This window comes from Saccopteryx leptura, chromosome 1, assembly GCF_036850995.1.
Source record: "Saccopteryx leptura isolate mSacLep1 chromosome 1, mSacLep1_pri_phased_curated, whole genome shotgun sequence".
NCBI lineage: Eukaryota > Metazoa > Chordata > Mammalia > Chiroptera > Emballonuridae > Saccopteryx > Saccopteryx leptura.
The window spans coordinates 144,713,960-144,726,404 of record NC_089503.1 but is presented as its reverse complement, the minus strand read 5'-3'; the positions used below and the strand labels follow the sequence as shown (position 1 = coordinate 144,726,404).

At 42.6% G+C, this 12,445-nt stretch overlaps 1 protein-coding gene and 1 pseudogene across 1 annotated transcript; both read right to left on the bottom strand.

Moving 5' to 3' along the window:
* Positions 1-111, bottom strand: part of LOC136388142 (large ribosomal subunit protein eL21-like) — an 83,809-nt pseudogene extending 83,698 nt beyond the window's left edge.
* Positions 112-9,759: 9,648 nt separating this feature from the next.
* CARTPT (CART prepropeptide) lies at positions 9,760-11,980 on the bottom strand. Its single transcript, XM_066360817.1, has 3 exons — positions 11,657-11,980; positions 11,139-11,222; positions 9,760-10,301 (listed from the first exon to the last, which is right to left on the bottom strand). The coding sequence occupies exons 1-3, from the start codon at positions 11,813-11,815 to the stop codon at positions 10,194-10,196; spliced, it is 351 nt and encodes a 116-aa protein (XP_066216914.1). The 5' UTR covers positions 11,816-11,980; the 3' UTR covers positions 9,760-10,193.
* Between the last annotated feature and the right edge of the window lie 465 nt (positions 11,981-12,445).

Sequence of the window (12,445 nt, the reverse complement as noted above, 5' to 3'; positions counted from 1 at the left end):
TCCCAGTAAAGGTGAACCCACCTCCCAGGTGAGAGAAAAGACAGGCTGAACGACAGCCACGTTAACATCACACTGACACTGACATTCAAAAAGCATCTTCGCCAGCTTCATCTTAGCCCAGTATGCCTATTTCCATTTTCTCTGTCTCTGCAGAGGAAGAGTCCAAGGGAATGCAAGACAAAACGCCCACCCCTGGCTTATTTATGAAATATAGTTTGTCTCCACTAAGCCTGCATAGGAAGGGAATTATTTTTCTCTTTTCCTGAGGGATATCATTAACATAGTGATGATTAATGAAAGGCAGCAGCCAGGGTTTGGTAAATTATTCATGGTTTCAGTCACCCAGAAAGCAGATAGCCCCTTTTTGCAGTTGTCCTAGGTGACAGTGTGGAAGTGCTCAGAGGAGACAGGCATGGTGGATGCAGACTTGAGCCATGTGTGGGCAGCTCAGCCTTCCAGAGTGCACACACGGTGTCAGCCTTTCTCATCCAAACAGACTGGGTTTTCATGCAGAGGTGTGAATGGATTACAACAGATAATGGATGCTATCAAATTCTCCTGATAGAATGGCTAAGAGAATTAAGCCTGGTTCCCGGGACCTGTTGGAAAGTTGCAGGAAGGAGATGGCAGGTCTCTTACAACAACCACGGATTGGGAACCAGAGTGTAAAACTGAGAAATGCATTAGATCAACGCTAAAGCGAGGCTGGAGAGTGTATCCAAAATGAGTAACATTTGGCTACCTTAAAATTTGTAACTCTGCATAGCAAGAGACACTATGGGAAAAAGATATGCCACAGATTAGGAGGAGATATTTGCAACACATTATAGCCAATATGAAAGTAGTTTTCAAAATATATAAAGAACTTCCACAGATTGACTGGAAAAAATAAACAACCCAACTGAAAAAACAGGCAATACATGAAAAGACAATTTACAAAAGAGAAGATTTGACTAAATATTAAAATATGTTCATCCTAAGTAGTCAGGGAAATGAATGAAAACTAAAATAATACTAAGATACAATAAGTAAGGTTGTGGAGCAATGGGAAGTCTTGTACATGTCTGGTGAGAATATAAATTGGCACAATTATTTTGGAGAGCAACCTGATAACATCTAGTAAGGGTAAGGTGAAAGATGTTCACACTACACAACCCAGCAATTCCACTACTAGACCTAGATAAACCCTCACAAAGCAATATGGAAAGAGATAAGGGGAGGGGGAAAAGAGAGAAGGAGGAGGAGGATGAAGAGGAGAATAGGGAGGGAGAGAATGGGAGGAGACGAGAGAAAAGAAGGAGAGAGCGCACATACGAGTGAGAAAGTAAGAGAGGGAATGAAGGAGAGAAAAAAGAGAAAGGAGGTAAAGATTCCTACTGGTTTGGGGTATTCAGTTCTTTTCCTTCACTTCTATTTCTTGCCTTATAATAACCTTGTATTAAATTCCTCCTTCAGACCTAAACTCAGAGTTGATTTATATTTTTGGCCACCAAATGGCATGTCATAGATTTTCAACCTCTTTTTATACTTGGGGTTGGATGACCTAGCCAGCTGGAAACAAAAACACGTAACAAATAAAGCTTTATCTTACCAGATATAATAGTGCAATATGGTACAAGCTGGTGCTTGATTTCCGAACTCCATATGTACAATGCACTGAATACTACATAAGTTTGTCTAAATGCTTTTTGTCTATTGCGCATGGTTTATAAATGCTCTGCACGATGCAAACGGTTGTTTGAAAGAGCCTATAAGTTCCAAAGGTGTCTAAGACAACCTCAATAGTATTTTTATTGATCGTACAGGCTGATAAGTGGCAATCCCCTGAGCATAGGTTAATTCAACTAAGTTCATCTTACCTGTTGATCTTCATACAACATCAGGGTGGTTAACTCTTTCACAGACCAGCTTGAAATTTCTGGCAGATTGGCAGTGGTCCACAGACCAGTGGTTGAAAAATACTGTCCAAGTTGATTAAAGCCAAAGTGAAATAAAATTTTAATATAGACTAACAGGAGATAGAAAGAATAATATAACATAATCAAGGAGGCTTTATTTCTCCCCAAAACACTTCTCAAGGCATTCTCCCAAACTAAGACAGTGCTTTACCTAAAGGAATTCTGTTGGATGAATGTCCTGCAACTTATTAATAAAGATTGATTGCTTAACTGAATCTTCACATGGTCACAGTAAAAAATGGACAAATCAGTACCTTTAAGACATCTGTTTCCTCATTTATAAAGTGAGCTTTAATTAAATGATTCCAAAGTTTCCTTTCAGTTCTGAAATTCTGTGATCAATCCCAAAATTAAACCTAAACCTAACTAGGTTTAAGAAGCTAAACAGTGGGAATCACAGCAAACACTTAATAAAACCCAACTGCTTCAGAACCTTAATGTAGACACTATAAATCATGAAAAACAACAGAATGTGCCCTGGCCGGTTGGCTCAGCGGTAGAGCGTCGGCCTGGCTTGCGGGGGACCCGGGTTCGATTCCCGGCCAGGGCACATAGGAGAAGCGCCCATTTGCTTCTCCACCCCGCCCCCCTTCCTCTCTGTCTCTCTCTTCCCCTCCCGCAGCCAAGGCTCCATTGGAGCAAAGATGCCCCGGGTGCTGGGGATGGCTCCTTGGCCACTGCCCCAGGCGTTAAAGTGGCTCTGGTCGCGGCAGAGCGACGCCCCAGAGGGGCAGAGCATCGCCCCCTGGTGGGCAGAGCATCGCCCCTGGTGGGCGTGCGGGGTGGATCCTGGTCGGGCGCATGCGGGAGTCTGTCTGACTGTCTCTCCCCGTTTCCAGCTTCAGAAAAATACAAAAAAAAAACCCAACAGAATGTGAAAAGTAGGGGTTGTGAACACTCAAAACCTCAGTTGAGACATAAGTTGAGACAGACATTAGAAGTGTGGATTTAAGATTTTAGAGATTAATGTCACCCCATTAAATTTAATTTCAAAACAATAAATAATTTAATTTAATTAAAAGAATGCATTTTCTTGTATAAATTTTCCAAGTTAGAAACACTCTTAATTCACCTGATCAGGCAGTGATGCAGTGGGTAGAGCGTCAACCTGGGACACTGAGGACCCAGGTTTGAAACCCTGAGGTCATTGGCTTGAGCGTGGGCTCACCAGCTTGAGCGTGGGGTTGCTGGCTTGAGTGTGGGATCATAGATATAACCCATGGTCACTGGCTTGAGTGTGGGGTCATAGATATAACCCATGGTCACTGGCTTGAGCCCAAAGTCGCTGGCTTCAGCAAGGGGTCACTGGCTCAGCTGGAGCCCGCTATCCGCAGTCAAGGCACATATGAGGAAGCAGTCAGTGAACAATTAAGGTGCTGCAACTATGAGTTGATGCTTCTCATCTCTCTCCCTTCCTGTCTGCCTGTCTCTGTCTATCCTTCTTCCTCACTCTCACTACAAAACAAAACAAAAATTCTCAATTCAATAAAAATAAAAATAAATAGATGCTATCAGTTATGGTTATATTTTTACAAAGCTCCTCTATGAAGAGTACATGAGTGCACCTCCTTCTAAAGCCCCAACTGGGTCCTAACCCCCAGTGCAAACTGGGAAAGAGAATACAGAAGGAAACAAATTCTACTGTGTGTGGAAGCAACTAATGTGTATGATTTATACACATACATATATATGATGTATAAATGATATATGCATAAAATATATTGTATTTTAAATATATTATACATATTATATAATTTTTAAATTATGTTATAAATTACATATATTATACATTTCTATATTAATATACATTTATAATTTAAATATATAATTAAAATATAATATATAACTTTTTAAAAATCTCTTCAAATTCCAAGTGCTTAGGGTTATTCACAAGATTGTTTAGCATTTTAAAAATCCAAACTTAGGAAACTGAGGTGATTTTAGATTTATTCTTTCTTGTTAAAGCCTGCAGTACAAGTCAAGTCAAAACCAATTTGGGCAGGAACATATCTGCTTTACTTCTCAATTGCTCAAACAGTTTATTAGATATGACCAAATTGTATAGAATGCAGTCTCGAAATATCTCAGCTGTACCAGGGGTCTTAGACGCCTGCCTGTCGGAGGCCCAGCGAGAGTATGTGACTTGCTCGAGGTTACACAGCTAATGATGGTCAGGGCAATGAGTGGCAAGCCAGCCTCCTGCCCCCACTGTGGCGCTGCCCTGTGCCTGCCTCCCTTCTGGTGAAGCCACTTCTGGATTGGATCTGGAGGAAACCTAGAGAAGCCCCGGGTCCCTCGCATGCTCAAAACGCCGGTCCTCTCCCCGCTATGAGCATCGGCCTCCTTTCCTTTCTTTGGCATATACCCTTCTCCCAGCTTCTCAAATCCCTCGTTTCATGAGTCCCCACAAATCCAGCTGTTTCCAGGTTTTTAGATTGTCTAAACAAGTCAAATTTCTCCCATAACTCTGGCATCGCAAAAGAGAGATGCTAAAATTTTTTTATTAATAGAAACCTTAGGAAAACAGCTACCATCTAGATCCACTACCATTTCATTATAGAAAGGACCTTTTAACACAGAAAATGCAAGATATATACACTTCAAAAGAATGAATTATATACAAATTATACCTCAATAAACCTGACTTTTTTTTTAAGTTTGTTAATTTTTTTGTGTGTATTTTTCTGAAGCAAGAAGCATGAGGTGGAGCATGGGAGGCATACAGACAGACTCCCGCATGCGCTGGACCGGGATCCACCCGGCATGCCCACAAGGTGGCGATGCTCTGCCCATCTGGGGCATTGCTCTGTTGCAACCAGAGCCATTCCAGCACCTGAGGCAGAGGCCATGGAGCCATCCTTAGTGCCTGGGCCAACTTTGCTCCAGTGGAGCCTTGGCAATGAGGGGAAGAGAGAGACAGAGAGAAAGAAGAGGGGGAAGGGTGGAGAAGCAAATGTGCGCTTCTCCTGTGTGCCCTGGCCAGGAATCAAACCCAGGACCTCCACACACCAGGCCAACGCTCTACCGCTAAGCAAACTGGCCAGGGCCAAACCTGACTTTTTACATGCAATATTTGCTAAACTTTGAATTAAAACAATTAGCAATTGGATAGCAATTAGATTAGCTTTGATCACCCTGCCCCCATGCCATTTCACCAGAGATGAGAGAAAACACCATCACAGACTAGACGAGTTTGGGGACACTGCTTCAAACTCTTCCTGGACAAGTGTCTTGCATTCCTCCTGTCCATCCCCACTACCTTTATCCTCCCAGGCCCACATCACTTCTTTTCTGGACTGCTCCAGTGTCTTCCTGCCTGCCCCGTGTGTGCCACGTCTCCCTCTCTGGTCCCTCCTCTAGAGTGCTATCAGAATGAGCTTCCTAAAGCACAGCTCTGATCAGATCATTCTGCTGCCAGGGATAAAGACCTGGCCCCCTTTCCTACAATCTGACCCACTCTCATTTCCTTTTCCACCATTTTATACCCACGGACTCAGCACTCAAGTTATTTCTATCTGCCTTCCCTTTCTCTATGTATGTTCATTCACACTATTTCTCCCACTTAAATTCTTCCCAATCTTTACTTTTTTAAATACTATACATTTTTCAAAGGATAATCAAAAACCACTTTGTCTATAAGCCTTGATAATCCATCTCTTGTGCCTTCTACAGTTATTTTTCACTTTGTCTAGTGCTTAACGTATATGTCTTATTATGGTGAATCTGTCACATTATGGTAGAGGTTTGGCTATCATCAGTTTCTATATTGTGTATATAGAGTTATTGAATGGATGAGTTGCTTCACTTCCTTCTCAGCAGATGGCTTTATATCCTACATCCCTTGGAAAAGAGAAGCCATAATATAACTACTGCAACTTTTTGTCAAAGCACCTACAAAGTCACCTGTATTTGCATACATCATGTGCTCTCTCACCCTCTTCTTCCTTCCCAAAATCAATCTTTTTCCTAGCTCTGAATCCCATCTTCTCATCCCTGACAAGAGCCTTGCTTCAGCAATTACCTCCTCTTTCTTCTACATTTTATGTATTTATTGATTTGAGATAGAGGCAAAGAGAGAGAGAGAGAGGGAGAGAGAGAGAGAGACAAACATTGATTTGTTGTTCTATTTATTTATGCATTCATTGGATGATTCTTGTATACTGTATACCTGAATGGGGATCAAACCCACAACCTTGGTGTATCAGGATGATGCTCTAACCAACTGAGATACCCAGTCAGAGCCTCTTCTAAAATTTTAACCTCTTCCTTTCTATTGATTCTGCTTCACAGTCGTTCAGGAAACACCAGTTAGAATATTTACATAAACTATTTTCAAGCCAGAACAGTTGAGCTGATACACCCACAAGACTAGAGACTCTGAAGAGCGTATCCACCCTTAACAAGGTAAGGGAAAGAAATTATAAACACCCATTGGTCAGGGAGAGATAATGATATGCAACCATCCTCAATGAGACACAGAAGACTGAAAACTGATGCCAGGATAACCACCCTCCTCCTCTCACCCTTCTTTCCCTTGAGATATCCCCGACCTATGAATATCTGTTCATTCCACCTGATACCTGATCGAGGCAACAGTATACATGAGAGGAGGCCCAATGAACTATTTACAGGGGTGGCCACATAGACCTCTTCTCCTCTGGCACTCATTTTCTGAAACTCCATGGTCTTTTTTCAGTTCTTCAAGCATATCAACATCTATTCTGCCTTTCAACTTTTATACTCTCTGCTGAATTTCTTTCTTTTCCTCTATTTATCCTGTCATTGACATTGCTGGCTCCTTAGCCTTCAACTCTCAGCTCAGATATTACCTTTCTTGACCACTCATTTGCTATTACAATGTCTTTCATAGAATTACTCATGACTTATAATTTTTATTTGTTTGTTTTTTATTAATTGTTCTTACCACTAGACTATGAACTCCATGAGGACAGGGATTGTGTCTACTTTGTTTATCATTATAATCTCAGAATCTAATACATGAAAGGCACTTATAAAAAGTGAGAAGGCAAAGTTACTTCTAACAATAGACTATATGAAAAACTAGCTCAGTATTGCAGTGGTTATAGGATAAGAAGCTTAACAGAACCATCTGATGATCTTATTGAAACTATACAATCCTATCCCTCTTCTATAACTACACTCCTGTAAGCTGTAAAAGAAAAACCAGAGCTAAACAATGGTTAAAGCTATAAAAACAGGTTTTATTCAGGACTATTGCAATAGGAGGAAAGAGACCTCAATATAGAATGGGGCTCAATTTCAAATACAGCCAGGCAAATGAAAATTTATTGTCAAGAAGTATTGTGGAGGTCAATGGATAAAAAATTACTAAGAGGAAACATTAGGGGTAAGGAAGGATTCTAGCTAAAATAACCTAACGATATCTTTGTTGAAGACAGGTTAGGGTAATCAAACATCACATGGGGAATGGTAGAAGATGAGGAACCTGGTAAGCTGGTGATGGGTGGGAGGTTCTTGGTAAAATGACTTAGCTGAGTTCTTGCTAAAACTGGATTTTACAAGGAAGTGCACAGGTGGGCCTAGAAAAAGCTTCAAGAGACTGACTAAAGTTTGGTCAATACCCAGATTCAGAGGTACCATTATCAGGACTGTGAGGGAACATAAGTACATAGGTAGATCATGTGTCCCTCACAGCCCTTCAGTTTCTGGTATAGGGTGAGTAATTACTGTGGAATGGGAAACAGTTGCATATAATTGAAAAAGCCCACGAGTAACTTTCACACATCATATCCAGGCTCCCGTGAGGATCCCAGTTCTACGTATATCATTTCTATGCCTTATACTATCCTCCAGATCTTTAGGTATAGCTGCTGGCACCTCTCAGACTTTCAGCCAGTCTCAGAAGGTCTACAGGCTCACATATGGGCAACTATTTTTATCATTAAAATGTTCTTAATACTTAACATTCTTGTCCTCTACAACAGGGATTATTAAACACACTAAGGCATTCTGTTTGAAGAAAAACTCTAATATTGATAAAATGAGAAGGCAAAGTTACTTTTAACAAGCCACTTAAGATTAAATGCTGCTATCATTAGTGTAGAATGTCAGTAGGACCATAAACTTAAAATGGGCCCCCTAGACAAAACGTTTGGAAAAAGCCTTTCCATACCCAGGAGGCCACAGATTCCCCATCACCAATTGCCCATAAGTCCATACTCTTTAGTCGTATCAAACAAGAAAGATGGGATAATAAGGTAGGAGCAGTAGTAGAGGGGACAAGTTAAAAAGGTTTGAGAGCAGTTCTGGTCCCTGTCTTTGAACTACAAATTCCTCCAGCATCTCTGCTTTCAGAGAAACATTCCAGGTTGAAATAGGAAGCTGTTCTAAGCAGTATCCTTGAGGGTCTCGTCTGTGCACTAATCAATGATTAAAGCAATTTTCTGATCTTTTTTATTTAGGACTGACACGAGTGAGAACAGTTAGGAGAGTCGAGGAAATGGTTAGGATTTTAACTGAAATGCCTCTGGAGAAGTAACAGGCTGTGAAACCATGAACTCTTTGCAGTTTTTAAAGGTTAACATATTTTAATCACAAACTAAGCCTGTCATTGAGAAATTCAAATGGAAATGTGACCTCAAAAAATATATCGGAACCCCCAGTGAACTAATTTCTATTGAAGAAAGAAGTGGCTTCTGGGGAGTGTGGGAGTGCAAACAGCCCGTCCAAATGCCTGGAGAAACATGGAGAGAAAGACAAATCTCTGGAGTCAGAGGGAGTAGAGCTGAAATCATGATTTAAGATCATATGACTTGAGCAAGTTCTATCATTTCGGTCTGTTTCCTCCGCTAAAAAAATGCTAAATAATATCTATATTTCAAGGTTGATAAGGGAATTAGCCATGTTACTGGTAACAATAAGAACATACAATAGCAATTGTGTACAAGAATACTTTCTTTCAGCTTATGCTCTCTCCCCATCAGTCAGTGGCAGGACTTTCTTTTAAACTCTACTCTTATGCAGGTTCCTCTTGAGTTTGCATTTAGAAAGCTGCAAGCATCTATTCCTCTCCTGATGCTCTTTCTTAAATGTTATTTGGTCTAATTTAAACCCTGAAAATTTTTACCTCAGGTAAGCACTCACACGTATTTAAAGGCTACTTTAATTTACAATTTTTTAATTTTTTTAGTTGAATCTTCTGCCATCAATGTTTATTTGTTCCCCTCAAAACTATTTTCTAAAATGTCTATTTTTCCTTTGAACAGAGAATTCTTCTAAGATTCTGTATTTACTAGTGGGAATGATTGGATCTCACACCTTTATAGCACCTGCTATATAGCTATTGCCCTTCCTTTCAACAAACCCCCAGAGTCCATTTATCAATGTATATTTTTAAATAACAGAGTTGCCAAAACAAAAGTCCTCATTTTTCAAATTGCTGTTAACGTGTCTAAGGCACAAAACAATTTATCTTTTATTAGTCTCACTGTTCAAGGTAAGGGATTTAACTAAAGATTTTAGTAAACAAAATCATTATCAGCTCAACTACAACCATCTCCATCTCATCACATCACACACACACACACACACACACACCACCACCACCACCACCACCACCACCACCACTGCAACCAAAGAAAAATAGAGCATACAAAAGCTTGTGTGACAAACTCCTAATTAATGACCAAACTCCTTGAAGTCAAGGTGCTGTTCTCTCAATAGATTACTATTTTTAAAATATTTCTCTTTGAAAACAACTGCATAATTAATTTCACCATTATTATTTAAATTACTTATGTAGAAACAACAGTGCAGTATGAACAATTACTAAAAACACTTTATTATGTATAATTTGTACATGCTTTAGTTTGTGATGCTTGGGGTGATTTATTTTTCAGGTTGTGAAATCATTCACCAACATTAGCTAGATCTAATTTTCATCCTTCCATGCTACATAGGAAAATACAATTTTCCAAGCAAAGTTCCCCTATTTTACACAAAGATACACAAGAGTTTGTCAGACAAATAAAACAAGAAAAGAATGCTTTTGCACATACATCAACACCACACAAGGCATTTTTCTTCACAGAGTAACATCTAATGTATTTTTTTTATTTGAAAACAGCAGGGAAAGAGCTCTTTCACCCTCAGAGGAAATGCAAACTTGGTTGCTAAAGCCCAACTCCAGAGATGAAGGTGTGGACCTCTAGGGGAAGTAGAGGAAGGAGGGTCTGATGGAGGAGGGTGGACGCTTCATAAGCACTTCAGGAGGAATGAATTGCAGGAGGTTCCTCGGGGACAGTCGCACAGCTTCCCGATCCTGGCTCCTTTTCGCACTGCGCACTGCTCACCAGCATCACACTGCAAGCAACAGAACGTGTCGTCATCTGGCATGTGCAAACCCAGGCACCCAAACGGCACATCTCCCCATCAGTACAATTTCTGCCTCATGGGAGAGACGGATGGACCCTATCACTATCACCAGAGGTCTAAGTATAGTCAGGCGTTAAATGGCAGGCAGCTTTATGCTTATAATTTCAGTGAGAGAACATAAAAAGAAATTTGAATTATTGTGCCCCTCCCATTTTCTTCCATCTTGATGGCGAGGATAGACTACAGTTCCTGGGTCTTTTAATTGCTCATCCAAAGGGGAAAAAAACCAACCAGATCTTTTTTCTAAGAAATAAACAATGGGTTTATATTTTCTTACAACCTCTGCTCCCTGCTTTCTGCCTTCTCATTCTAAGAAGGAAGATTTAAGTATGTGTATTTATTCTGCATGGAAAGTGATAAGCCCTGGTTAAGAATATCGACCCTAGAACTTAGGTCAAAAACTGACAGTGCTTTGGAAGGCAGGAGGAAAATTGGAGGAACAAGAAGTAGATTAAGGGCTCTACCAACTCAGAGAATTCTTTATGAGGTGGGGAAAAGCTCATCTTCAGGAAATGTTCCTTTGCACACGGACCCCGAGAGCTGGTTCCTGCACATGCTTTTTGGCCCTCTGAAATGGCTGGTGTACCCTCTGTCCTTAGAGATCAAGGGCAAGGGCTGGCAGTGGAAACAAAGAGGGCCTACAGAATTCTGCAAACCCACTTCCTGAATTATTTAGCCACATCCTAAGGAGAAGGCATATATAAGACTTAAGGTATTATATTTCCCCTAGGAAAAACACAAGGAGAGATGGCCCCAAAGCCTTACCATGGGGACTTGCCCATACTTCTTCTCATAGATCGGAATACGTTTACTCTTGAGCTTCTTCAGGACTTCCTGCAGCGCTTCAATCTGCAACACACCGCCCCGCCCCGGGAGCCCGAAGTTGCTGCCTTGGCTGCGAGCCCAGCCCAGGTGCTCACTTCCAGCCCGAGTTATAGGGAACCACAGAACCCCACACACTCGGCCCTGGGAGTCCGCGGACAGAGGGATGTTCGAGGGGTGGAAACTTAGCGAGCGCTGTCCCAGGTACTGACTGACAGCGGGTCCCGGAGCCGCGGAGGTTCGTGTGGCTCCGAGGAGCAGGGACAAGACATTCGCTCTACAGACTGCCGGAAGCCCGTGGGCTACAGATAGTCTTCGGATGACAGCGGAAGCCTGGACTTTGCGCTCATCTCCCCGCGCCCTTACTCTGGGAATGGGGGTGGGGAGGAGGGAAGAGAGGAGGTACAAAGGAAAGGACCGCGCGGCAGCCCTGGGGAGTCTGGGGCGTTGGGGATACCGACCAGCTCCTTCTCGTGGGAGGCATCGTCCACGGCGGAGTAGATGTCCACGGCTCGGGGCTGGAGCTCGGTGTCCTCCTGGGCACGGGCACCCAGCAGAGGTAGCAGCAACAGCAGGGCGGCACCCAGGAGGGGCAGCAGCCGAAAGCGGGGGCTCTCCATGGTGCTGAAACTCGGCGCTGCCGAGGCACCCCGCGCTCTTGCCTTTTATACCGAGCCAGAGCCCGGGAGCAGGGGAAAGGGAGGGGGCAAGAAAGGAAGCGGGTGTGGAGGAGGGTCCAGGTCAACCGTCTGTAGGCAGCGATCCGCCGCCGCTTGACGTCAATGCCCGCCAGGCTCAAGGCGCCCTGGAACGAGGCTCTGCGCACAGATGGGCAAGAGCACAGAGACCGGGGACCCTGAGCCCCCAAATGCCGTCAGCTGCCCAAGGGGTTTCAGTTGAAGTGGAGGGGCGAGAGGGCAAGAGGAGGCTAGGAAACGGAAGATGCCTTCGAGCTAAGGCACAGGCAGAGGAGTCTTTCTCCATCTCCTAGTAGCGGCAGCAGCAACCCAGTCCTCCTCACCAGCCCTGCCTTGACTTTCACCCCAGCCCCATGTGTGGCAGCAAGAAGGGGGTGCTGCCTCTAGATTGGCATGTTCACTCAGCACCTTACTAAACATGCTGTGGGATGGCACAGGCAAACATAGTATATAAAAGAAAGAGAAATTGTAGGCTTCCCCAGGATGAAATGTGTGGTAGTGAGAAAAGAAGACAAACAGACTAACCGTAATGCAGGGGTGGTTTGGAGAGTG

Coding starts and splice junctions, on each gene's coding strand:
- CARTPT (XM_066360817.1), bottom strand. CDS start 11,815: ATGGAGAGCCCCCGCTTTCGGCTGCTGCCCCTCCTGGGTGCCGCCCTG. Junction 11,223..11,656: donor CCTCCCACGAGAAGGAGCTG/GTCGGTATCCCC, acceptor GGTGTGTTGCAG/ATTGAAGCGCTGCAGGAAGT. Junction 10,302..11,138: donor AGTATGGGCAAGTCCCCATG/GTAAGGCTTTGG, acceptor TGTTGCTTGCAG/TGTGATGCTGGTGAGCAGTG.